This window comes from Papio anubis, chromosome 7, assembly GCF_008728515.1.
Source record: "Papio anubis isolate 15944 chromosome 7, Panubis1.0, whole genome shotgun sequence".
Taxonomy (NCBI): domain Eukaryota; kingdom Metazoa; phylum Chordata; class Mammalia; order Primates; family Cercopithecidae; genus Papio; species Papio anubis.
This window is the reverse complement of record NC_044982.1, coordinates 115437188-115463619: the sequence shown is the minus strand read 5'-3', so window position 1 is coordinate 115463619 and position 26432 is coordinate 115437188. Positions and strand designations below refer to the sequence as shown.

General features: G+C 42.0%; 1 protein-coding gene across 6 annotated transcripts in view; it reads right to left on the bottom strand.

Moving 5' to 3' along the window:
* NPTN (neuroplastin) overlaps positions 1 to 8580 on the bottom strand; it is a 72533-nt gene extending 63953 nt beyond the window's left edge. For 4 of the 6 annotated variants that reach the window (XR_002523116.2, XR_002523117.2, XM_003901163.3 and 1 more), the window contains exon 1: positions 8292 to 8578. Coding sequence is in view for 4 of the 6 variants with exons in the window: in XM_003901163.3 (XP_003901212.1) it covers positions 8292 to 8382 (91 nt within the window). In the remaining 2 variants the exon portion in view is untranslated. Of the gene's footprint in view, positions 1 to 8291 lie in introns of all 6 variants that reach the window. The other 2 variants (XM_009210569.1, XM_009210570.1) reach the window with 1 other exon arrangement.
* Positions 8581 to 26432: the final 17852 nt, after the last annotated feature.

Below are 26432 nucleotides of genomic sequence, written 5' to 3'. Positions count from 1 at the left end.
TTCACAGATAGCTGCCAACAAAGGAAGACATCTTGTTGCGTTCTTTTCCTCCAGGAAGCAGTGTCTAAAAACTAGGAAATAATCCCACTACTCTAGGATCTTAAACGTGAACGGCAGTGATGGTTCTGCTTCCCCTCTCTTTCTCTTCCCTTGGCCAGTACTCAAGTCAATCTGTACTCAACAGAAATGTGCCTCAGACTACAGCAACCAAGTAAAGCATTCGGCTTAGAATAAACATTAGTACTCCCAGCCCTGCACTAAACTCCAAGGCTCGAGAATAACGAACACAAGGTCTAATTTAAAACGAAGCTCAACTGAATATACTGGAAAAGTTATGTCTTGATTATGATATTCAAATTACTGTGGCTTCCCGTTTCTAAAGTTCTAATAGGAAAAAAAGTCACTATATATAATGGCTAATGTATAAATCCAAAATGTTATATTTTCTTTACTCATAATGACTAATAACAGTATGTGCTGATATTACTGATAAATGCCTAGTGAAAATCCTTATTGTGTTAACAAAAATCATAATTATTCCAGACTAATACAGCATGTAAAAAATAAACAAAAACCCAAAACTACTCCATACCTGAAAATGCTGTTTTTCAAATGAGTTTCATGGCCCATGAATGAACTGTGAATTCAATTTAGAAGGTCACTATGGTTCTCTTAACTACCTCACACAGATTAAGAATAGGTAATGTTTCACAAAATGTTACATATTTGTGTAATTTTGTTACAAATTTCTATTAGTCAAAAACTACTCTATCTGGGTCACAGACAAAAAAGTTTGAAAGCCTTTTTCTAAAGAGCTTTATTTTTAAAGTAATTTCAACATGATTACATGTGAGCCAAATATTATCTTTTACTCACATAAACTAACCCCTACTGACTATATTTCAGGTCCTAGAAAATTCTAGTTTGCAATGTAATTTTTAGGTTATTTTTAAATTAATAAGTAGCAAGGATGTAGCTGAAACTAGATGACGAATACACGGGGGTTTATTACATTATTTAATCTATTTTTGTACATGTTTGAAATTCGGAAGATCCAAAAGAAAAAAAAGGCAAAGAAATGGACCTAACAGACAACAAAGTAGTACAATGAATGTTTACAAATTGAGAACTTTAAACACAATGTTTCTAAGGAATAACAATCTAGGAATTTGCTTGGATTTAATTCAGGTAACACTTGGGGTTGCATTCTTCGACTACAATGGACGGATTTCCTGATCTTAAACAATGCACAAGGGACTGCAGAAACTAACTCATATATAGAAAACAAACTTTCTCAAAAGACAACATAAAAATACAAATAGTTAAGTGTGTTTCATTGTCTCTTTATTAGCCAACCACTTTCAGCCAACAGAAATTTCATAAACTACCTACCTACCTACCTGGCAGGAATATTCACTTCTTTTATTCACACTGGCAATTTTCCCAGCAAGTTTAAGATCTCTGTATAACGTTGTTCTGCCTCCCTTGAAACAAGAACTGCAAGGGTTGTCTGAAGTAGATTTAGAGGCAGATTTCAAAACAGTGCATGCCTCAAAGTTAATTTTCATTATATCCAAAGTAAGTTTCTAAAAACTTTTAAACAGAAAGTGTTATCATCTCTGAGCCTTTAACCTATTGGAGACAGTATCTAAGCCGTAAGGGCAAGAGAATTAGTAATTTTTAGAACTGAAAGGAAATTTAGACATCACCTAGTCCAATGGTTTCCAAATACTAGCATCAGGAAGAAGAGAATCTCAAAGGCATAACAATTTATATATGCAAACAAACTCTTGTTTGTTTTCCTGTATCTTCCTGCACATGAAATACTATGCCTTATTGGTATTCTATCAGAAAAGGATGTGACATTTCATCATGTATTTTGTATTTAATCATGTTTTTTAGTATGTGAGTATGCATTTAGATATGATTAAAACTATTGGTACGATTTGGGACTTAATGTTTTCTAATTATAGAAACTTACATAATATATCCAACCCTAATACTTTCAGAGTGATTTCATACCATCTCATTTACATTTCATGGTCTAGTAAATTTGAAGTAATACCTGGGTGACCGATGATTTTTAATAAGGCAAGAGAAGGATATCCAAATTGGCATATTTCAACCGGGCACGGTGGCTCACACCTGTAATCACAGCACTTTGGGTGGGCGGATCACCTAAGGTCAGGAGTTCGAGACCAGCCTGGCCAACATGGTGAAACCCCATCTCTACTAAAAATACAAAAATTAGCTGGGCGTGGCGGCGGTCGCCTGTAATCCCAGCTACTCAGGAAGCTGAGGCAGGGAGAATTGCTTGAACCCAGAAGGCAGAGGTTGCAGTGAGCCGAGATCATGCCACTGCACTCCAGCCTGGGCAACAGAGCAAGACTCCATTTCAAAAAAAGAAAAAAACAAATTGACATATTTCTGGAAAATACCATAAAGCATATCATAAAGCTCCAGTAGTTAAGATTATTTGGTAAGAAGGCTAGTCTTAAAATAGTCCGTAATTGTTTCAGAAATGCAAGAGAATATCATTTAGCACCTTTTAGTACAAGAAACTCAATACAAGATGTTTCCATCAAGCTGACCACATTCTATTTTAATAAACGGAGAACACTCAGTTTATTTATTTGAAAAACAAGAAACACAACAAAAAACCAGCAGGTATCTGAGGAAGATTAAATGTCTCCCCTAACTTACTGTGTGCAAGTAAATTTACATACGTAGGAAATTCTTTAAATATTTAGAAAACCCCATTTATATACAGATAGACAAAAGTTCTGAGCAATCAGGTCAAAATAACCTCAAATTAATAAGGCTTGATTGATAAATGTTTACCTTTGTATATACACAAAAGCAAACAAAAGTTAGGCCTACTTTCAGTTTCGGACAATATAATAAACTGAAATTAAATACAAATTTTGACTCTCCTTCCTAAACTGAATAGATCCTTAAAAAGCAGATACATTTTACTTGTGTATTCACTCTCTTAAATTTAGACATCAATATCACTAGAATAATGTCTTTACATAAGATCACTTTTAAATTCAGTAAGAAGTTTTGTTATGTATATAAGCCTAAAATATGTAACCATTTATAACCAATTAATTTTACTGGAGGGGTTTCCTGTCTTCCCAAAGCCAATCCTTACCAACTAAAATTAGAAATTTTGAAAAAAAAAAAAAAAAAACCATAAAAATTTCACAAACAAGCTTACAAATGCATTATCTAAGGTGCTTAAAATTAAACTCCATATTATGAACGACATTTTAAAAATTTGTATAAAATGATAATGTTTTGTTTAAAGAGGCATACTGAAAGCTAAGCCAATTGTTCACAGGAGGTGATTCTCCACCATTATTTTAACTTTGATGTGCAAATTTACTTTAGAGGTCCCTGGTCTATTTACTCTTTCTGACAGATTCTATTTTTCCGGATGTTCCTCAAACGAAGATTCATTCCTCATTCTTGCATCCTTGTACTACTGCAGCCTTTCTTCTGTCTTTCCCTTTCTCTTACAACTTCATTCTCTACTTCTGATCCTGTCAGATTGTACTCTCACTGCAAACAATAAATTGAATAGAATACATCAGAACAATTTTCATAAAATTCACTTTTCCAAAACTACTTTGCATAATTTTATTCAAACTTTTGTTGAACATCTCTTGTACGGTATCCAACATGGCCACTCACTGTTTTTCTACATACTTCATTTTAATAGATATTAGCACTTTATATCCTTCCGGAATCTTTGTAAAAAACCTTTACACAGATCCAGCAAAGTTTCAGAGTTTACACACAAAACATCTTACTTTTAAAAAGTACCTCAGACTAATGAAAAACAATGTTCAAACTGACAGAGCATTTTTCTAATTATATTTGGTCATCTTTCAAGGTCCAATTAAATCTTTCTTTTAATTTAAATAACTATTTTTATTTAAACTTTATTTTAACATTTAAATAAAGATAATAGAATGTTGCTTTTTATTAATGTCTAAAGGTATAATCCACAAAAGAAACTGTTTCACATCAAATCTGTATTAATGAGAAAAAACAAAGGGATTCCCTCAAAACAGTCTAATTTCTCATAAGGATCTGTATCATGCGAAGTCAGACCTGTAATGAATTCCAACCTGACATTTAAGGGTTTTTATTTCCTTTTGTGGTTTTAAATCTTGGTATATTCACAGGTTAAGCTCTACTGCGTCTGGCAACACAAAAACCCATCTGTATCTCTTTCTAATTTGGATCCAGTAACCTTGTAAAACAAACCCAGGGAATGGGTCCTGATGTAGTAACATGGCCTATCCTCCCAGACCCAACCAATTTCTCATGCCTGGGTGCTCCATTATATCAGTAGTGACAGTTTAGCCAGTAGCCTGAGAGACTGAAAGCCTGTGATCTCCTTAGGAAGGGCTTTATTTCAAGGCAAACTATTTCTTCTGGTCAAATCTTATTTGGATTATCTCAAATTTGGATTATCTCAAAATTTTTTGCTTGACATTTGGCACGTCATTTGTGCCACAGCTGCCATAGATAAGATTTGTCTTCTGTTGCTCATTTCAGCTCAAAGAGGAGACACAAAATCAATTAGCAAATATACCTCTAAAAATGTACTCAGGGAGAAAAAATTGCCAAACCACTGAAGCAAACAGCCCTTGACAGAAGAGAAAAAGATCCATGAATCATCTAATGCAAATACTGGCATTATTACAAAGCACAATGGTCACAACTATCTAGTATCACCCAAGCAAAATGGTTTCTAAATTTTAGGTCGTTAAAAGTAAGATTCATTAGATTCCCTATTTTCCTCCATTGAACAGTGTTAATTATGTGATGTCATATTTTCCATATGAATATATTACGTTTTTACACACCACTCCACATTTATTAATTCAACTAACACCTATAACACTCCCACTGTGTGCTGGGTACCACATTCTATTTCTCTTATTCACAACAATAATATTCTATGAGAAAGTGATACCTGGCCCATTTGAAAGATTTGGTTCACTGAAAAAAAAAAAAAAAAAGAAAAAAACAAAGCCATAAAGTCTCTCCCAGAAACTCAACTGAAAATATTAACTTCCTCACCAGAATTGGCAATTGCAGACACAGTGCAGCTGGTCACTTTTCTGAGAAAGTTACATAAGCAAAAGCACAAATCTCTATGTGGGGCCTTCAAATGGCCTAGTTACCATGACAGCAGCATTAACAATCAAGTTTTCAATATACACATGAAGAAAAATAAATAATAAATAATGCTACTCTTTAAAGGATAATAGTAATAGATAACATGTACTGAGACTCACAATATTCCAGGTTGAGCGCTAAGCGGCCATTACCTCATTTAATAAACCTCACATCATCCCTAGGGAATGGACATTATTGCAATTCCCATTTTACAGATGATAAACTGAAGTTTGCATTACTCAAGGTCACTCAGCTACTGAGAGCTGGAACTCAAACTTGAGTTTGTTACTGTCCAAAGCATGCACTCCTGATTATCATATTATACTGCTTTGTTTACACTCACTCAATTGCAGTCCAATGCTTTTGAATGTCTTATAAGGTTACTTTTCAGAACAAGTTCCTTCTTTAAACTACCATTTAGATGATACATATAAAAGTCAACAAATAAGGATTTTACTTGGAACCGGTCTTACAAGTTTAAATATCTGGATGAGAAACAAAATCTGAATGAAAGCCCTGAATGCCCACAGCAATGGGTCAGAAACTCACTGGAGCTTCAAGAGACCTCGAGAGTCATACAGGCCAAATTCTTCATTTTAGAAATAATGAAACAAACATCTTTTGAAAAACATCTATATTCAACCTAAACTACTACATTTCCGATTCAGAGACACTTGTGGGTTTTTTTTCCTCCAATCATTTAAATAGAAAATCTAACATTTCTAACATTTCAACATCATGCACAAGCAAGGTATCCCTTTTTGAAAGTACTGTAAGAAAATACAAACCCCATGACATGAAGTTAGATCACTGCAGGGCTATTTATTACTAAATGAAAGCGTGAATATTATAATAAGACATGTCATAGAAAGCTATAAAATGGCATCCTTAACTATACGAACTCAAACTCAAAAATAGCCATTTTTCCTTGAATTAAATTTACATTCATTTGGGTCAACCAGCAGCTCAGCTTCATTTCATCGGTCATGTCATGTGACTGAATTCAAGCTCATTTCAAGGGAAAGGCCGTTCTATGCTGTATTTAGAACACATATCACTGAGCAGACAGATGAGTCTTTATAGGCCTATCCAGAAACCTCGCTTTAGTTGCTAAGAAACTACAATTTTACCGTATTATAAGTCATTGGAAAAAAGCTATGCCAGCAGAGATTAAACACGTTAAGATCAAGAATCTCTCACCTATTGTGCAAAATGAAACTATGCTATTACCATAAACTGAATAGCTAAAATTAGCATTAGGCTTCTTTAAGTCATGTTGTTGACACAGTCGAAAAACTGATAAGACAAATTAAGACTAACTCTAACCTGCCTTCCACAGTGGACTCATCATACTTAGAGGAAAACAGGAAAAATACCCAATACACTTAGCATATTCAATGCTAGAGATAGAAAAAATGTTTCCTTCCTGACGCCTGCAGTGATATCCAAGGCCATGAAGCATACATAAAATTTGGTACTACAAACACATATTTAACTGATGGATACTGTCAATCTTTTATTCATATATTTTCCCTCTAACATTCAGCATTTTAAACTCAGTTTCTCAAAAACCTCCACTGGCTCTATCACTGATGCTTTAAAATTTAAATTGCAGCCTCTCTAATAAGAGTAATCTTAAATTGTTCTAGCATAACAATAAACACTGCAAGATTAGCAAAAATAATTTATAGTTCATTCTCCAGTACTGACTTCTCATAAATTCCTTCACAGAAAAAATATTCTTTAACCTCTTAACGGCTGTTTCCACAAGGGCAGAAACAGGTTCACAATCCTAGACTCACTTCTGAAAGATCAATTCAGCAGCTGAATGGTAACACATGCCTTCAATCAGAATCTGTTCTGTTTAGATCCCTATGCCCATGATTCCCCACCATTTCTCCATCTTCTCAAAGGAGCTTCAATTCAAAACCCAGTAATTCTCTCGTTTCTACTGTACCACCTCCCAGGGGCCACTTTCCGGTTCCTCGGAAATAACATCTCTTCTGTATTGAAACTTTTAAATCTCAAAAATGCACTTCCCCATCTCCCTGTTGCCAGTCACTGCCCTCAATCCCACCACTGCAGTTAGTTGCAGCTATGTGTCCCTGTCTTCCCAAAGGCCCGACCAATATCATACAGCATTTGCCACATACCAACTCCTCCCTTCCCTAATTTATCCTCCACACTGCAAACCAACATTACACCCCCGACTTCCTGCATTTTACTCCCTTCCCTTATTTTTCGTCTCCCCCACCCCCATCTCTATACCTAGGCCTCCTTACTTCTCTAATAAATATTCCCCCACCTCAGTTCCAACCCTTTCCCTCCATCCTCTGCTCATTTTCCTCTCCTTATTTAGAAACTCCTTTTTGCTCTCCCAACCACTACCCTAGAATGCCCAGCACTCCACCCTCTTTAGCAAACCCAGCCCTCTTCCCCCAGCTCATTTGGAGCTACTGCTGCTTCTCTCTCCAGGTCCCCTACTGCAGTCAACCCACTCCCTTATCTTCCCACCCACCCTCCCTCTATCCCCAGATCCAAGGTTCCCTGATTCTTTACCCCCTCCTTTGGTATCTAGTACTCAGCTCACCATTAGTGTGCTTCAGGACTCTCTTCCCCCCAATTTCTCCCTTATTTTTAAGGATGTCACCAGTCCTACGGGGCCTCAGTAGAATCCTGGACGACCCCAGCTCCCAGGGGGCCTGACCGACACCACCATCCCCGTCGCCCGGAACACAAACGCCCGTCTTGTGCCACCCTCCCTAAGAGCTGTGCCCCCTCCTCATCCGCCCCCGCTACTCCAGCTCCTCACGTCGGCTTCCTCCGTGTCCCCTCGCCGACCCGGCACGACAAGCCCCACGACTTGGAGCCCCCGAGTCGGCAACACCTCGGGCTCTCCCTGGACGCCCCCGCCGCTCGGACGGGCGCCTCCTCAAACCCGCGGCCGGTACCTCCTCCTCTCCGACCCGCAGCCCCTCAGACGCCCACTCGGCCCCCTTCTCCGAGCTCCAGCGTCCCCTCGGGCCAGAGCCGGGCCCTCTCCGGCCCCGGCGCCCCTCAGCCCCCGCCCGGCCCGCCCCCGGCGCCCGGCTTACCGTTCTGAGCGGCGCCTGGCCCTGGGAGGAGGGAGCCAGAAACCAGCAACAGCGAGAGGGCCAGGGCGCTGGGCAGCGACGAGCCCGACATCCTCCCTAGCAGAAGACCCAACAGCGAATGGGCCGGGGCCAGAGCCGGGGCCGGGGAAGGGAGGGGAGGGAGGGAGGGGGCGGGCGAGCGCGCGAGGGAGTGAGCGAGGGAGGAAGCCGCGGCTCGGCTCCGTCCTTCCCCGTCCTCCTCCTGCCGCCGCAGCGCCCAAGCCTCGCGAGACCTTCGCTCCGGGTCGTGGGCGGCTGAGGAGCGACCGCCGCAAGGCTCGCGAGAAGAGGCGGCCCCGATGGAGACTCCCGCCCCGCGGACCCGGCGGACCCGCCCCTGCAGAGGCTGATTGGCCTAGCGCGAGGTAGGTCACGTGCTGAGGGCGCCTCTGGCCATGTGACGGGGCGAGGCGGGACTCCGCCAGCTCTGCGGGCGGTGGGGAACCGGGAAGCCCTCGTTCGGTTTACTCCTCTGTGGCCCAGGCGCACCCATAAATAAGAGGAAGCTTTGAAACACAGTACATTTCCTCCACCCATCCTGCCTTTCATTTGTTAGCGCTCTTGGCTGCAGAGTTTAATACACCGTGCCTCCTTTCCTCCTTCCTCTCATTCTTCCTCTCATTGTCCCCTGCCCTGCTGTTTCTTCCTTCTGGACTTTGAACATAGACCTCTACTGGTAACTGGCTCCAACTCCTTCTCTCATCTGCTGTTTTTTCCTTCCAGGAAAAGTGGTGCGCCCCCTGTGCCCCCTGTTACCTTGTGCCTTCCTGCTGGACATCTGCTCCCTTTGCCTGAAATGTCTTCCTTTTCCGCTTCTGCCTACTCCTCCTCCCCACCCCCATCTGGGCCTTATTTTAGCTTATAGACTCTCAGGGCCTAAAGTTCAACTAGCCTAATTGCATGTTCATAGACACAATTCTACAAGGAAGTCATCATATATGAACTTACATGAAGACTCCTGAGAAGCGTCTTAATGCGGGAAACTTTATTGAGAACGTGCTGTGTGCCAGGCGCAAAGTGAAACCCACATGAAAAGATAGTCCCCGCCCTCATGGAGTGCCTTGCCTAGGCTAGCAGAGGAGTGAGGAAGGGTCAGATGGCCCATAGGAAAGGATCTAGCAAAGCATTCTGGAGGGTGATTGGCAGTGTGGTTACTACTGTTTGCATAGAAGTTTAGGAAATGCTCTTTTTAGGGATATTTTTTGTACTTCCCTCAGCGCTTGTGGTTGGCAAAGTTCTATGGCTTAGCTCATCCCTGACTCACAGCAGACGTCCTGGGAGTGTCTGTGGCATCTCCGAGGAGCCAAGTAAACAGTCCTGGTGGCCTGACTTGATTTAAAGAGAGGGTTTGAAGGACCTAGAAAAAGGAGACCCTCGCAATCTCTGTCAAGCTAAAGTGGTCTGGAGCTTTCAACAGGAACTGAACAGCTTGTGGTTCCAGAGCAAACTTTCCAGCAAGGGCCAGGACCACTATGGCATGTTGTCGATTGAAGTGAAAACTGTATCTTTCAAAACCTGAGGTGTGTGAGTGACGAAAAGATTGGCATGTACCTTCCTCTGGACAAAGGCCATTCTGCAGACAGCCCTGTAAGGAGGGCTACAGGGCTGCCTGTGGTGGGATCAATATTTTCAGCTGATGGAAGCTTTGGTTGGATGCAACCATTCCGCCTCATTATAGCTGTAACAAATATGGCCCTTTGATCCTTACAACAAGAGATTCTTACAAAATGATCATGCTATTTTTGTGAATAGGGAAGCTGAAGCCAAGGGAGGACACAAATGGCTCCAGCTCTGAGAATGTTTGTATTAATCATTAATGCCAAACAGTCTGGTTTGCTTGTTAATAGGCTCATGGTGGAAGTGCATTTTCTTGTCGCCTTGAAGTCGGGAGTGGCATGTGATGTGCTTGGGTCAGTGAAATGTGTAAAGTGACATGCATTGCTTTCAAGCAGAAGCAATGCATGTTTAGACTCTGTTCCATACTCTTTTGTCTTGGTAGTGATTACTGATCATGACAATGAAAGCGCATATCAAAAAGAACCTTATGTCAGCATTAGTCCCTGAGTTAGCATAATAAGCTGAACCCCTCTGCTAACCCATACAGAACAGGTACCCTCTGTTGAATTAAACTGTGAGATTCAAGGAGTATTTGTTCCTGTGACATAACATAGACTGTTCCGGCTAAGGGAAAGATGAAATTCAAGTCCACAACACCACAACACCTACCATCCAGGAGCTGTGTCACCTTAGGCAAGTGACCTAATCTCTCTGGACCGTATTTTCTGTCAAATGGTGCTAATGATAGCACCTGCCTTAAAAGTTTATAGAAGCAATAAATTAGTAGATTTATGTGTGATGTTTAGAACAGTTTCTGGTGCATAGTAAACACTCATGTTGATGTTGATGATGCTACTGCAATTCTGACTCCAGCTTTGTATTCTTCTTATCTCATGCTTGCAAAAAGTGATCTGGGAGGAATATTTTTAAGTATGGGTGTTACCAGTCAACTGTCAAAACCTGCACTTATGAAAAGCCCTTTTGCCCAGAGAGAAATGTCTCCAAATTCCACATGATAGTAGCTGTACTTCGTCACTTTTTGTTGAGAAAATACATAATAACTAAGACCTTTTAATAATTCTGTAACTTTTTTTTTTTTTTTTTTTTTTTGAGATGGAGTCTTGTTCTGTGGCCCAGGCTGGAGTGCAGTGGCGGGATCTCGGCTCACTGCAACCTGCACCTCCCAGGTTCAAGAGATTCTCGTGCCTCAACCTCCCAAGTAGCTGGGATTACAGGCAGCTGCCACCATGCGCAGCTAAGCTTTGTATTTTTAGTAGAGACAGAGTTTTGCCATGTTGGCCAGGCTGGTCTCAAACTCCTGACCTCAGGTGATCCGCCTGCCTCAGCCTCCCAAAGTGCTGGGATTACAGGCATGAGCCACCATGCCTGGTCTAAGTCAGTAACTTATGTAAAAGAATTTAGGAATTTGTATTTTGTTGTTGTTCAAGACTTACATACACTGTAAAAAAAAAAAAAAAAAAAAAAAATCTCTTACAAGTATATGTGGCTGTGCCAGAGGTTGGCTGTGTTCTTTGCAATACCTTAGAAGAGCCCTAGGGGTCCTCAGAGCTCAAGCTGAGACACACTTTCCTGGCCTCCAGGGACTGCTTGGAGTTAGGCTCTCCGTTGCTGATCGCGCCCCCTGGTGGGAAGGCCTGTAATACAGCATTCCCAACTGAAAGGCTTCGCGTGGATTGCTTTGAACATGGTTCACTCAACCATTGGAAGGATGTTAGTCAAGAGGCTTGTACTGTTCCTAGAGTTGACCTTGAACTTCCTAATGGTTTCCTCCCTCTTGTAAAGATCTCTGCCCCTTTAAAGCTCTTGCTATTCAGATTACCACCCCACTCATCTTGATTGTTGTCATCTTGCGACCTCCCAGCCAATCTAATCTTTTCCCTGCCCCTTCCGATGCCTAGTACCATCCTTGAACTCCATCCATGGGTGAGTTCAACATCCATGTTCATGACCTATTCAGTACCATGATCTCTTAATCCTTTTACCTTTTCATGTCCAACTTTCTCCTCAACTAAACCAACACTTTCGAGCTCACACCGTCAACACTTTAATCACCCAGAAAGGGCTTCATCTTTGAAATATGAAAATATAATACCCCTCTGTCCATTCACCAACACCTAGCCTTTCATTTCCTTGTGCTAGTACCCTATTTGCTGTAATTCTTCAACCTCACTGAGACCACTAATCTGCTAATCCCACCAATGTGTCTTTATCCATTCTTCATTTCTTTCTTGGTCCAATTTAGAGCACATGATTCATCATTATAATCATTCCCTTGCCCACCTCAACTTTCAACATACTTTCCTGGAAAAACCACGACCTGACTGAGCCCTATAGTCTGAAATAAGGTACCATGCCTGTACCTGAGCAGCTGAGTGTTGCCAGAGAAAAATCATACAAACTGTCTAAATGACTGCATTTTAAATTCATGATCTCAAACTTCAAAAGGATATTCAACACTACTCAGCAATCCTACTCTTTCATATGTGATAAGCATGAATTTGCAACTACAACCATCACATGCCAGAAATGCCTCATTTTTTTTTCTTTCTATAAATCAGATTTAATCTATTCTGAGTACCTTTCTGCTGAGATGACAAGAAATTCAATGTTGGCCTTTATGAGTCTCCCTGACTACTTCCCGGGATAATATGAAATTCCTGGTGTTTTACACAGCCTGGGACATTCCTTTTTATTTGCTTTTTAGTTCACCATGGTGACTGCTGGTAGGAACATTGACCAGATCCACGTGATTCCTTGAAGGTGAATGGCTCAGTACTTCCCACCACTTCCCCCAGCAGCCTCACCCCACACCACACTCCCTTTCAGCCTTTGTGATGGCTCTGCTTCATCTCAACTTGGGGGCCTTTGCATATTTTGTTCTCTTTGCCCCAAATACTGAACAACCCATCTTTTTTGCCTGGTCTACTTCTCATCCTTTAGATCTCAGCTTCAACTCATCTCTCCTAATACGAAATTGTAAACCACAGTGAGGTGTCATTTCACGTGCACATATTTAATTCAATAATTTTTTAATGCTGGGCACAGTGGCTCATGGCTGTAATCCCACACTTTGGGAGGCCGAGGTGGGTGGATCACTTGAGGTCAGGAGTTCAAGACCAGCCTGGCCAACATGGCAAAAGCCCGTCTCTACTAAAAATACAAAAATTAGCAGGACATGGTAGCGCACATCTGTAATCCCAACTTACGGGAGACTTACTTGAACCCAGGAGGCGGAGGTTGCAGTGAGCCAAGATCACGCCACTGCACTCTAGCTTGGGCGACAGTACAACATTCTGTCTCAAAATAATAATAATAATAATTTTTTTTAAACCTGAAAATACCAAATATTGATAGGGATGTGGAGCAACAGGAACTCTCGTACATTGCTAGTATGCAGATAAAAATGGCAAAACTACTTTGAAGAACTCTGACAATATTCCATCAAGTTAAATACATATCTAATCTATGACCACCAATTCTATTCCTGAATCTCAGTGCCCAAGAGAAGTGAAATACATGTCTACAAAATGGATTGTACAAGAATGTTCATAGCAGATTTATTCATAATAGCCAAAACAAGAAACAACCCAAATACTCATCAACAGATGAATGGATAAACAAACTGTGGACTAGTCATATGATAGAATACTACTCAGCAAAAATAAATCAATCGATTACTGACACACAACAACATGGGTGAATCACAGAAGAATGATACTGAGGGAAAGTGAGACAAAAAATGTGTATGTGTATATATATAGCATAATTCTACAAAGTTATAGAATAGGCAAAACTAATTTACATTGACACAAATCAGATCAGTTTCAGTGGTTTCCTGGGACAGGGAGGGGATTGACTGGAAGGGACACAGGGGATGTTCTGGGTGATAAAAATTTTCTGTATCTTGATCTGGGGAATAGTTACATGAGTGTATACATTTGTCAAAACTTATTGAAGCTACACCTCAATTTAAAAATGTAAACAAAAACATCTCCTTATCAAAGCCTTTCCTGGGCTCCACAACTCAGTTAAACCTCTTTTTTTTTTTTTTTTTTCAGACAGAGTTTTGCTCTGTCGCCCAGGCTGGAATTCAGTGGCACAATCTCAGCTCACTGCAACCTCTGCCTCTCAGGATCAAGTGATTCTCTTGCCTCAGCCTTCCGAATAGCTGGGATTACAGGTGTGCACCACCACACCTGGTTAATTTTTGTATTTTTAGTAGAGATCGGGTTTCACCATGTTGGCCAGGCTGGTCTTAAACTCCTGACCGCAGGTGATCCACCTGCCTCAGTCTCCAAAGTGCTGGAATTACAGGCATGAGCCACCATGCCCAGCCTAAACCTCATTCTTAAATATACTGATTGTTCCATGCATATCTTCATGGCTCTTACCACAGCTGGGATTTTACATTTATTTGTGTGGTTATTCGACTTGCATCTGAATCCTTCTCTAGACCTCCAGGAGGAGGGAACCATGACCAACAGTATCAGTATTATTTACTACTGTATCTCTGTTGTAGGCAGAAAAAGTGAGGGTCATGATCAACTCAGTATACCACTGGAGGCTATATGAGTAAACAGCAAACTGTTCTCATGAAGGCAGGATGTTGGCAAACTGACAAACTGCCTCTGCCGCCCAGAAGGAATGCTGAGGGCAGTCACGCCCCAAGCAGTGTTTCTTGTGATTAGGTACATCTGAAGCATGTTAGCAATAATGTGAACCTGTGATCAGTTAAGCAGCTGACCAATAGTTACCTCCTCCTCCCTGCTCTTTCTACCCAATAAATATGAAAGGCTGTAGAAGCTCAGGGCTGCCTTTGCTCAGTAGAAGCAAGGAGCCTTCTTCTTCTTCCTCAGACCCTTTCTTTAAAACAGTTCCTTTGTTTTAAGTTTTCATTTCTGTGTTCTTCCTCCTTTGTTCAGTCCCGTGGTAACTGTAGTAACCATGGCAAATCGCAGCATATCTCCAGTACCTACTACCACGCCTGGCGTGCGGTGGGCATTTAGTGAATATCTCCTGAATGAAGAGACAAAGCATACAGCTAGACTCAGAATCTCAGACTCTTGCCTCTCAATCCAGTGCTCCTTTCACTCTATCACTATGATGTTGGAATCCAGTTCTGCCTCAAGGCCCAACTCTAATTCCACTTGTTCTGGAAAACCATCTCTGTTCACCGTTCATTCAGTCCTCATTCATTTCACAAATGTTGGGTGCATAGTCTGTGCAAGGGTATGGTATACAATGATGACAGGGAACACAGACATTGAACAACAATGATACCATTTCTTACTTAATTATAATTTTGGTCCATGATAAGAGTAGACATATTGGATGCTAAGGGAGTATGTTACAGGGAAACCTAACTATGTCTGAGGTGGGAAGAGTGGTCAAGAAAGGCTCCTGGAGGAAGGGACAGCAAAGCTGTGTTCTGAAGGATGCTTAAGAGTTAGCCAGGCTGTCAGGCTTGGTGGCTCACATCTGTAATCCCAGCACTTTGGAAGGCCAAGATGGGCAGATCACCTGAGGTCAGGAGTTTGAGACCAGTCTAGCCAACTTGTGAAACCGCTTCTCTACTAAAAATACAAAAATTGGCCAGGCACGGTGGCTCAAGCTTGTGATCCCAGCACTTCGGGAGGCCGAGACGGGCAGATCATGAGGTCAGGAGATCGAGACCATCCTAACACGGTGAAACCCCATCTCTACTAAAAAAATACAAAAAAACTAGCCAGGCGAGGTGGTGGGCGCCTGTAGTCTCAGCTACTCAGGAGACTGAGGCAGGAGAATGGCGTGAACCCGGGAGGCGGAGCTTGCAGCGAGCTGAGATCCGGCCACTGCACTCCAGCCTGGGCGACAGAGTGAGACCCTGTCTCAAAAAAAAAAAAAAAAAAAATACAACAATTAGCTGGACATGGTGGCGCACACCTGTAATCCCAGCTACTTGGGAGGTTGAGGCATGAGAATCGCTTGAACCCAGGAGGTGGAGGTTGCAGTGAGCTGAGATCGCACTACTGCACTCCAGCTTAGGTGACAGAGCATGACTCCATCTCAAAAAAAAAAAAAAGAGTTAGCCAGGCTAAAAAGTAATAAACAACAACAAAAAATTATACCTAGAGGCAAAAATAAAAAATAAAAAACAAATGAACAAAAAAGGATTGCCCTGGCACAGATAAGGTAGGTCTGTTGCAGACAGGTTTAAAAGGTTGAAAGCAGGAAGGAGATTGTCAAGGTCTGCAGAGGAGCCCAGTGTGTCTAGAGCTCAGACAGCAAGGAGAAGGGGGGCAAAAGGAGGCTGAGGCTGAAGGAGGGGCATTGGGGCCATATCAGGCAATGCCTTGAGGACCATATTAAGGGTTTAAGATGTTGATCACCTATGAGGTAACCTGTAGCTTCCTTTAACAAAATCTAGTCCAGAACCTCTTTATTTGTCAATAAAAGAAATCTGTCTGTAAATACCATAATATATTAAAGCAGAATGAGTAGTTAAACTGTGCTACCTATAAGCCTGATCACATGTTACTCTCCATCATCATTTCCTTCTATTAGAAACATTTTACTTAGCTGTTCCTCCAGGCTCAGCTGTGCTGCAGAGAATTAAGGGAAGGGCCTTTTGTCCTTCGGATCAGAACGTAAGTGGCCAGGAACCCTCCCCTAAGGTCATGGTGTGGTGGCTGTTGTCTCCAAGTAGAAAGTGAATGTAGCTGGCTCACACCTGTAATCCCAGCACTTTGGGAGGCCGAGGTGGGTGGATCACGAGGTCAGGAGATCGAGACCATCCTGGCTAACATGGTGAAACCCTGACTCTACTAAAAATACAAAAAAATTAGCCGGGCGTGGTGGTGCGCACCTGTAGTCCCAGCTACTCGGGAGGCTGAGGCAGGAGAATGGCGTGAACCCGGGAGGCCAAGCTTGCAGTGAGCCGAGATCACGCCACTGCACTCCAGCCTGGGCAATTGAGCAAGACTCTGTCTCAAAAAAAAAAAGAAAGAAGGAAAGAAAGTGAATGTAGCACAGAGAACAATGCAATGAGTCGTGAGGGAGGACCAGTTCTCCCTCCACACAAGGAGACTCTCTAGCAATTGCCAAGGCTGCATGTCCAGCCCTCAATGCTTCCTTCTGCCTCCAGATACCTATAAGGCTCCTCCGTATACCACTAAAAAACGTGACCAAGCCTTGCATGACAGGCTAATTTTATACCTCTCCACATCCAGTCTCCCCATCTAGAACACCAGTTCATGATAACAACGTCTTACATGCTACAGCTTTTCACCATTTAAAAAGCATTTCCCACCATAGGAAAAAATAAAGCATTCATTATCCCATTATTTCACTTGGTTATCACAACAACCAACCTTGTTCATTTCATAAACAAGATAACTAGGCTTCAGAATGGAGAATGCCTTGTTCAGGGTCCCCAGCTGGCAGGTAATAGAGCCAGAATTTGAACCCAAGTCCTTTGGACCCCGAAGGAAATATGCTGAGGGTGGCTGAGTCACTTTTCTTGGGGAAGATGATCTCTTGCAATGACCCTCCTCGGACACAATGAGTCTTGTCTGAAGATAAGGCACTCTCTTTGGGCAAGTTCTGCATTCAAGATCTGCTAAGGCTGGTATAGTGTTGTTTCACCTTCTGGCCCTGGGAGTTTGAGGTGCTCATAATTTCTTCAGGGAACATCTTGGGTACCAGCTCCACTATGATGGCCAATGCTCAAATGGGGCAGGGCAACTGAACAGCTGAGGTAGGCTCTCCCCACTGTTGGGGTTCGGGTTTTAGCGGCTAATACATGACATTCCTTTAATCCCTTCTCAAACTTGGAAACAACTGAGAGACAGACACAGGAGTCAGGCATATGGAGGTCAAAATAGTGGAGAACATGGCTTAGTCTGCTGGCCAAGTGAGCTTGTTAACACTTTGTCCCTGAATTTGGCAGACTTATTCAGAGATGCTGGCAGTGCAGGAAAACCACAAGTCTCCCATGATCGCTGGAAAACTTAGGGCGGCATGGAGAAGCGGAACCACACATCTGCTCTCTGTAGGATGCAGGTCCCAGGCTTGCTCAAGTCCTTCTGCCTCAGTTGTCCACCAGAAAACACATTCCTGAGCCCAGGAGGAGAAGCAAGTAAAAGGAGGCCACACGTGTTACAATAATGAAGTGATTCTGTACCCCGGCCACACATTAGAATCAACCAGGGAGCTTGAAAAAAACACCAGTGCCAAAATAGATATACACACAAATGTCCAGGTTCCAGCTCCAGAGATTTAAATGTAATTGATCTGGGGATGGGGCCCAGCTTGCATAGCAGAGTAATGCATTTTAATGTGCCATAATGCACTGCTTCTCGAATGTTGATGCACATCAGATTACCTGGGGAACTTTTAAAAATCCCAACACTAGACCACACCAATTAAATCAGAATCCCTGGAGGGGAGACCCAGGCATCAGTATATTTTTAAGACTCCCCAGGTGATTCCAATATGCAGCCAAAATTGAGAACAGGTGCTCAAATGTGGTTGTGTTGTTGTTGTTGTTATTGCTTCAAATTTGAGTGTTCAGCAGAATCACAAGAAAGGCTTGTTAAAAGATGGGCTTCTGGGCCCCACCCCCAGAGTTTCTGACTCAGTAGGTTTGGGTTGTGAGCCTGAGAATCTCCATTTCTAACAAGCTGCCAGGTGGTGCAGATGCTACTGGTTTGGAGACCACACTTTGACACCTGCTACTTCACAGGGTGTGCAGAGAAGCTTTCCTTCATCAGCTGACAAAGCCACGGTAAGACCAGATGGGATAACTTTCATCCCTGAAGGTCTATAGAAAAATATGCCAAAATCCATAACATTGGCCTACATGATGTTTTAAAGAGGGTTCGTAGATTTTGACTTTTCAAAAGAGCTTGCCACATCGTGGCTAGTGTCAGAATGACCAAGATGCTCTTTATTTTGGTGCTTTCCTTCTCACAGTTGGGAAACTCATTTCTGGTTTTTGCCAGGTTAATGGCTGGTTATAGTTGAAACAGAGATGCCTTTTGAGTATTGACTTTTTCTTTTGAGACGTGCTCCCATCTGCATAGCTCTAACTGGACCACTCCATTCTTACAAGTCCCTGTTTCCCTGTTTAGTTCAGGGGTGGTCACCAGACTCAAGCCAGGCCATCCAGAAGCCCTGGAAAATGTTTGGGTTAAAACTGAGGAAAGAGAGTCGGTTTCTCTCTTCTCCGTGTTATAAGCTATGAGACGTGAGACTTGGGGTGAACCATGTTTCCTCTCTACTGTGAGCTCCTCAAGGACAGAGTATTATTTACTGCCGTATTTCTCCGTGTCTGGCATAGTTAGTGGCAGACAGCAGGGCATCGAATAAACACTATAAACAGTTATGATGAGGTATAAGTGACATGCAATGAACAGTGCATATTTAAAGTATTCAATTGGATATGTTTTGACATATTTATACACTCTAATAAACAGATTTTCAGATTGAATTAAAAAAATAAGACCCAACTATATGCTGTCTCTAAGATAGCCATTTCAAATATGCAGCCACAAATAGATTTAGAGTAAGAGACTTGAAAAGGTATCCCATGCAGACATTAATTAAAGAAAAACCAGAATGACTGTATTAATATCAAAGTGGATTTCAGAAGAAGAAATATTATCAGGGAATAATGCTCATATTACATAATGATAATGGGGTCAATTCACCAGGAGCACATAACAATCCGAAATGGTGTGTACATGATAACAGTGCTTTATTATGCATGAAGCAAAAACTGAAAGGTGAAATAGACAAGTCCTCAATTATAACTGGATATTTTAACACCTTTCTTTCAGTGATAGAAAAAGTAGACAGAAAATCCATAAGGATATGGGAGACTGATACAACACAATCCATCAATGGAGCTAATAGCATTGTCTACCTAATAATAGTAGAATATGCATTCTTTCCAAATGCACACAGAGCATTCACTAAGATAGCCTATGTTCCAGACTATAAAAATAAGTCTCAACAAATTTAAAGTTATTGCCAGGCATGGTGGGGCATGCCTGTAGTCCCAGCTATGCGGGAGGATCCCTTGAGCTTAGGAGTTTTGAGACCAGCTTAGGCAACATAGTGAGACCCGCATCTAAAAAAAAAAATTGAAAGTAGTGAAATCATGCAAACTGTGTTGTCTGACCATAAAGGAATATACTACTAAAAGTCAAAGAGAAAAAATACCTTGAAAATCCTCAAATAATTGGAAATTGAACAACACACTTGTAAAAAAAAAAAAAAAAAGAATAAATAATAATGGAAATTTGAAAGTATTTTTAATAGTCCATTACATTAAAGAGATTTGAAAATAAGAAAACATATTTAGGGCCGGGCGCAGTGGTTTATGCCTGTAATCCTAGCACTTTGGGAGGCCAAGGCAGGTGGATCACTTGAGCTCAGGAGTTTGAGGCCAGCCTGGGCAACATGGTGAAACCCCATTTCTACAAAAAATACAAAAATTAGCTGGGCATGGTGGCTTGTACCTGTACTCCCAGCTACTTTAGGGAGCTGAGGCAGAAGGTTCCCTTGAGCCCAGGAGACAGAGGTTTCAGTGAATGGAGATCGCGTCTCTGCACTCCAGCCTGGGCCACAGAGTAAGACCCTGTCTCAAAAAAAAAAAAAAAAAGAAGAAGAAGAAGAAGGAGGAGGAGGAAACATATTTAGTATACTTACACTCACATTCATCATTTTCCTTTTTTTTTTTTTTTTTGAGACAGAGTCTCACTCTATGGCCCAGGCTTGAGTGCAGTGGCCCAATCTCAGCTCACTACAACCTCCACCTCCCAGGTTCAAGCAATTCTCCTACCTCAGCCTCCTGAGGAGGTGGGATTACAGGCACATGACACCATGCCCAGCCATTTTTTGTATTTTTAGTAGAGATGAGGTTTTGCCATGTTGGCCAGGCTGGTCTTAAACTCCTGACCTCAGGTGCTCCACCTGCCTTGGCCTCCCAAAGTGGTGGGATTACAGGTGTGAGCAACTGAACCTGGCCACATTGATCATTTCTATACTCTTCATTCTTATGTGTGGATGCAAATTTCCATCTGGTATCATTTTCCTTCTGCCTGATGAATTCTCTAAACTTTTGCCTGAGAAAGTCTTTATTTCCCCTTCTCTTTTGAAACATATTTTAGCTAGGCACAGAGGCTCATTCCTATAAACCCAGCATTTTGGGAAGTCAAGGCAGGAGGCCCAGGAGATTAAGACCAGCCTGAGCAACATGGTGACATCTCATCTCTAAAAAGAAGGAAGGCAGGAAGGAGAGTGAGGTATTTTTTGTCGGGTATAGAATTCCAAGTTAACAGATTCTTTTTTCAATTGTTTAAAGATGTCATTCCATTATTTTTTGCTTGGCATAATTTCTGATGAAGATTCTACTATAATCCTTGCCTTTGTTCCATCGAACATAATACGTCGTTTTTTTTCTGGCTGCTATTCAATTATTTTCTTTATCACTGGTTTTTCAGCAATTTGATTATAATGTGCCTTGATGTTTGTTGTTTTCTTTATGTTTCTTCCATTCGGAGTTCATTGAGCTTCTTGGATCTATAGGTTTATAGCTTTCCTCAAATTTGGAAAATCTTATGCCATTATTTCTTCTCATAAGTTTCTATTCTTCTACCCTTCTGCAACTCTAGTTATACTTATTTTATTTTAGAGATGGAGTCTCGCTCTGTTGCCCAGGCTGGAGTGCAATGGCATGATCTTGGCTTACTACAACCTCCACCTCTAGGGTTCAAGTGATTCTCCTGTCTCAGCCTCCCTAGTAGCTGGGATTACAGGCACCTGCCACCAAGCCCAGAAAATTTTTGTATTTTTAGTAGAGAGAGAATTTCACCATGTTAGCCAGGCTGGTCTTGAACTCCTGACCTCAGGTGATCCACCTGCCTTGGCCTCCCAAAGTGCTGCGATTACAGGCACGAGCCACCATGCCCAGGCCATCACATGTATCTTAGATCACTTGTTATCATCCCATAGAATCACTAGGCTTGTTTTTTGTTTTCGCGTTGTTTTTGAGACAGTCTCACTCTTGCCCAGGCTGGAGTGCGGTAGATCACAGTTCACTGCAGCCTTAACTTTCTGGGCTCAAGTAATCCTTCCATCTCAGCCTCCCAAGTAGCTGGGACCATATACATGTGCCACCACACCCAGCTAATTTTTGTATTTTTTTATAGAGATGGGGTTTTGCCATGTTGGCCAGGCTGGTCTCAAACTCCTGACCTCAGGTGATCCACCTGCCTCGGCCTCCTGCAGTGCTGTGATCGCAGGTGTGAGCCACTGTGCCCAGCCACATTTATCATGGAGGAGCGGGAGGGGGAGAGGGTAGGAGGAGGAGGAAGAGGAGGAGGAGGATCTGCCCACCTCAGCCTCCCAAAGTGCTGGGATTGCAGGCGTTCACTTTTTTCCATTCTCATTTTTCTCTGTGTTTTCCATTTTCGGTAAATATTGCTATGTCCTCACATTCACTGACCTCTTTTTTCTAGTGTTTAATCTTCTCTCAATCCAATCTTGTATAGATTTCGTTTCTGATCATTGTGTTTTTCACTCTAGAAATTCCATTTGGGTCTTTTAGTATCTTTTCTTTGTCTCCTCATTATTTTTATGTTTTCCTTTTCATCTTAAGCATATTTGTAAGATTTTAAAATAGCTTTAAAATCCTCGTCTGCTAATTCTATCATCTTTGTCATTTCTAGGTTTTTGGCTTTTTTTTTTTTTAAGAGACAAAATCTCTCTCTCACTCCATCACCCAGGCTGGCATACAGAGTGACACAATCATAGCTCACTGCAGTATCCAATTCCTGGGCTCAAGAGATCCTACCGCTTCAGCTTCCTAAGTAGCTGGGACTACAGGCATGTTCCACCACATCCTGCTAAATAAAAAAAAAAAATTTTTTTTTGGAGAGGTGGGGTCTCATGATGTTGTCCAAACTGGTTTTGAACTCCTGGCCTCAAGCAATAATCCTGCCTCAGCCTCCCAAAGCGCTGAGATTATAGGCATGAGTCACCATGCCCAGCCCATTTCTAATATTTTCTAAAGATGCATTTTTCTCTTCGCTATGGTTCATCTTCCTGCTGATTTGTATGCCTGGTATCCAAAAAAAAAACCTTGTATCAAAAAAAAAAAAACTAGCTTTTTCATTGGATGCTCTACATGGTAAATTTTACCTTGCTGATTGCTGCACTTTGTTGCTCTTCTTTAAGGAGTGTTGGGCTTTGTTTGGCATGAACTTAAACTATTGCAAATCAGTTTGATCTTTTTGAGGCTTGTTTTTCTGCACTGTTATGGTATCAGAATGGCCATTTTTCTAGGTGTATTTATGTCTTCTGTCAAGGCCTTCTGCTTCTGAGAATGCCCCCTATATTACAAAGCCTCTACTCTGGCTGGTGGGAACAAAAACTAGTTCTAGCTGTGTGTGAGCTTCAGGAATTATTTGAACAACTGTTTTCCAGTGGTTTTTACCCCAGCCTCCTGGAGTTTTACCCCAGGCATGTACAGATCACTACTCAGCCAAAGGCTAGTTTAGAGGATCCTTCTGTAGATCTCTAGAGTTTCCTGGTGTGCAGCTTCCTCCTTCCCTGTACACTGCCCTACAGGTTCCAGCCGCCTCAGCCTCCCCAAATTCCAATCTCTGTCTTCTAAACTCAACAAGGTTGGTGGTTCTGGATGGGCCACTCTCCCTGCACTGCAGCCAGAAAACTGCCTGAAGGCAGCAATTGCAGAACTCACAATACCTTCCCCTTCGCTCAGGGACTGCAGTCCTGTGCTGCCCATGTTGTTTTATGTATTTTGCCTGGTTTACTAGTTGTTTATAATGGGATTGCAATTTTTGTAGCACTTAATCCTTCACAGGAAGAAGTAGGAGTTAACTACTTTTAACTGTTTCTCTTTTAGTTCTTCTACTAGTTGATTTCATAAGGTTAAATGATATTCTGAAGCCAACATATTTTTAGTTTTTCAACTTCCTGCTATGAATGATGAAGATTTCGCCTACTCTCCACTTTCTCCATCCCTCTTCCCAGTTTGAGTAGTCATGTGATGTTTTTGTTGTTGTTCTTCTTCACTTATTGTGTAAATTTCAGTAGTATACTTGATAATGTATTTCTCACTCCATCATCTTTTTTTCTTTTTTTTTTTTTCTTGAGACGGAGTCTCACTCTGTCGCCCAGGCTGAAGTGCAGTGGTGCAATCTCGGCTCACTGCAAGCTCTGCCTCCTGGGTTCACGTCATTCTCCTGCCTCAGCCTCCCGAGTAGCTGGGACTACAGGCACCCACCACCATACTCAGCTAATTTTTTTGTATTTTTTAGTAGCGATGGGGTTTCACTGTGTTAACCAGGATGGTCTCGATTTCGTGACCTCGTGATCCGCCCGCCTCGGCCTCCCAAAGTGCTGGAATTACAGACGTGAGCCACTGCGCCCGGCCATTCCATCATCTTTTGATAGAATCTTTGGATCTTCAATGACTGTGTAAGATGAGGTTATTGGCTGGGCAAGATGTCTCACACCTGTAATCCCAGCAGTTTGGGAGGCCCAGGCAGGTGGATCACCTGAGGTCAGGAGTTTGAGACCAGCCTGGCCAACGTGGTGAAACCCCGTCTCTACTAAAAATACAAAAATTAGCAGGGCGTGTTGGCGCACCCCTGTAATCCAAGCTACTCGGGAGGCTGAGGCAGGAGAATCACTTGAACTTGGGAGGTGGAGATTGCAGTAAGCCAAGATTGCAGTGAGCCAAGATCGTGCCACTGCTCTCCAGCCTGGGTGACAAAGCAAGACTGTCACAAAAAAAAAGGTTATTTTAAAGAAAGCTCTTGAACCCAGGTGATGGGGGTTGCAGTGAGCCGAGATTGCGCCACTGCACTCCAGCCTGGGCGACAGAGCAAGACTCTGTCTCGAAAAAAAAAAAAAAAAAATGAGGTTATTAACACTCTACCCTTCCCTTCATTTCTATTTCTTGACTTCCAACTCCCTGATTCTTTAATAACCTGTACTTTTAATTCCCACATTGCTGTAGTTGCTATCATTTATATTTTGTTGTGTAAACATATTTAAATCTTCTGTGTTTTGCCTAGGGATTACTTCCAAAAGTTGAAAACTAATAGAAAATAATGTATATTACTGTCATTAAGAAAATATTTACTGGCCTGGTGCAGTGGCTTACTCCTGTAATCCCAGCACTTTGGGAGGCCAAATAGGCAGATCACCTGAGGTCAGGAGTCCGAGACCAGCCTAGCCAACATGATGAAACCTCGTCTCTACTAAAACTACAAAAACTAGCTGGGCCTGCTGGTGTGTGCCTGTAATCCCAGCTACTTGGGAGGCTGAGGCAGGAGAATGGCTCAAACCTGGGAGGCGGAGGTTGCAGTGAGCCAAGACTGTGCCACTGCACTCTGGCCTGGACAACAGAGCAAAACTCCACCTCAAAAAAGAAAAAAAAAGAAAAGAAAAGAAAAAAAGAAAAAAAATATTTACTGCAGAGTCAAGCTGTGTGATCAACTTACAATTCCTTTTTTATGCGGTCAATGATGCAAACCTGTAATACTTGAATGAGTCGAGGTCAAATGGATTCTATTTTGCTTCATGTTTGGACCATGACTTTGTTGTACACATTGTTTCCTAAAATTTCTAATTACCTTCCTCTTGTTAAGAAAACTAACGTAAGAATAAGCGACTAAGCTCTTCCAGCTTCTTATCTACCATTTTTGCTGGGAATCAATTCTACTCTTCTTGAAGACATTCTTGCTGAATTCCACTGATCTGTTTTTCTTTTCTTTCTTTTTTTTTTTTTTTTTGAGATGGAGTCTTGTTCTGTCTCCCAGGCTGGAGTTCAGTGGCGCGATCTTGGCTCACTGCAACCTCCACCTCCCAGGTTCATGTGATTCTCATGCCTCAGCCTCCACAGCAGCTGAGACTACAAACATGCCTGCCATCACTCCAGGCTAATTTTTGTTTCACCATGTTGGTGAGGCTGGTTTCAAACTCCTGACCTCAGGTGATCTACCTGCCTCGGCTTCCCAAAGTCCTGGGATTACTGGCGTGAGCCACTGCACCTGGCCAACTGATCTGTTTTTCTAATATAAAGTTTGGCTTCTAGATCTGTTACAGTATGGTCTTAGTGAAACTCTTTTCGCTAGGTGAACACTACAGGAAGTATTGTAATGAACACTGGTAGATTCCCCAACTCACATCCCACTCAGAGGATTAGTCTAGATTAACAATAATAATCCCATTCATTTTGCTAGTGACTCAATTCTGGCTAATGAGACATGAGAATAAATTAGCAAGGGGACTTCTAGGAAAGATTTTCGTCCCAAGAGGGAAAAAAAACAGAAAACACAGTCCTTTTTCTTCGTCTGGACATTGTCTTATCTAATTAGATATGACACCTGAAATTGTGGCAGCCATCTTGCTGTCAGCTTGAGGCTGAAGCCAACACTAAAGGTGTCAGAACAGAGATATGGAAAGAACCTGAACTCCAGATCATATCATGGAGCTAATGACTCAACT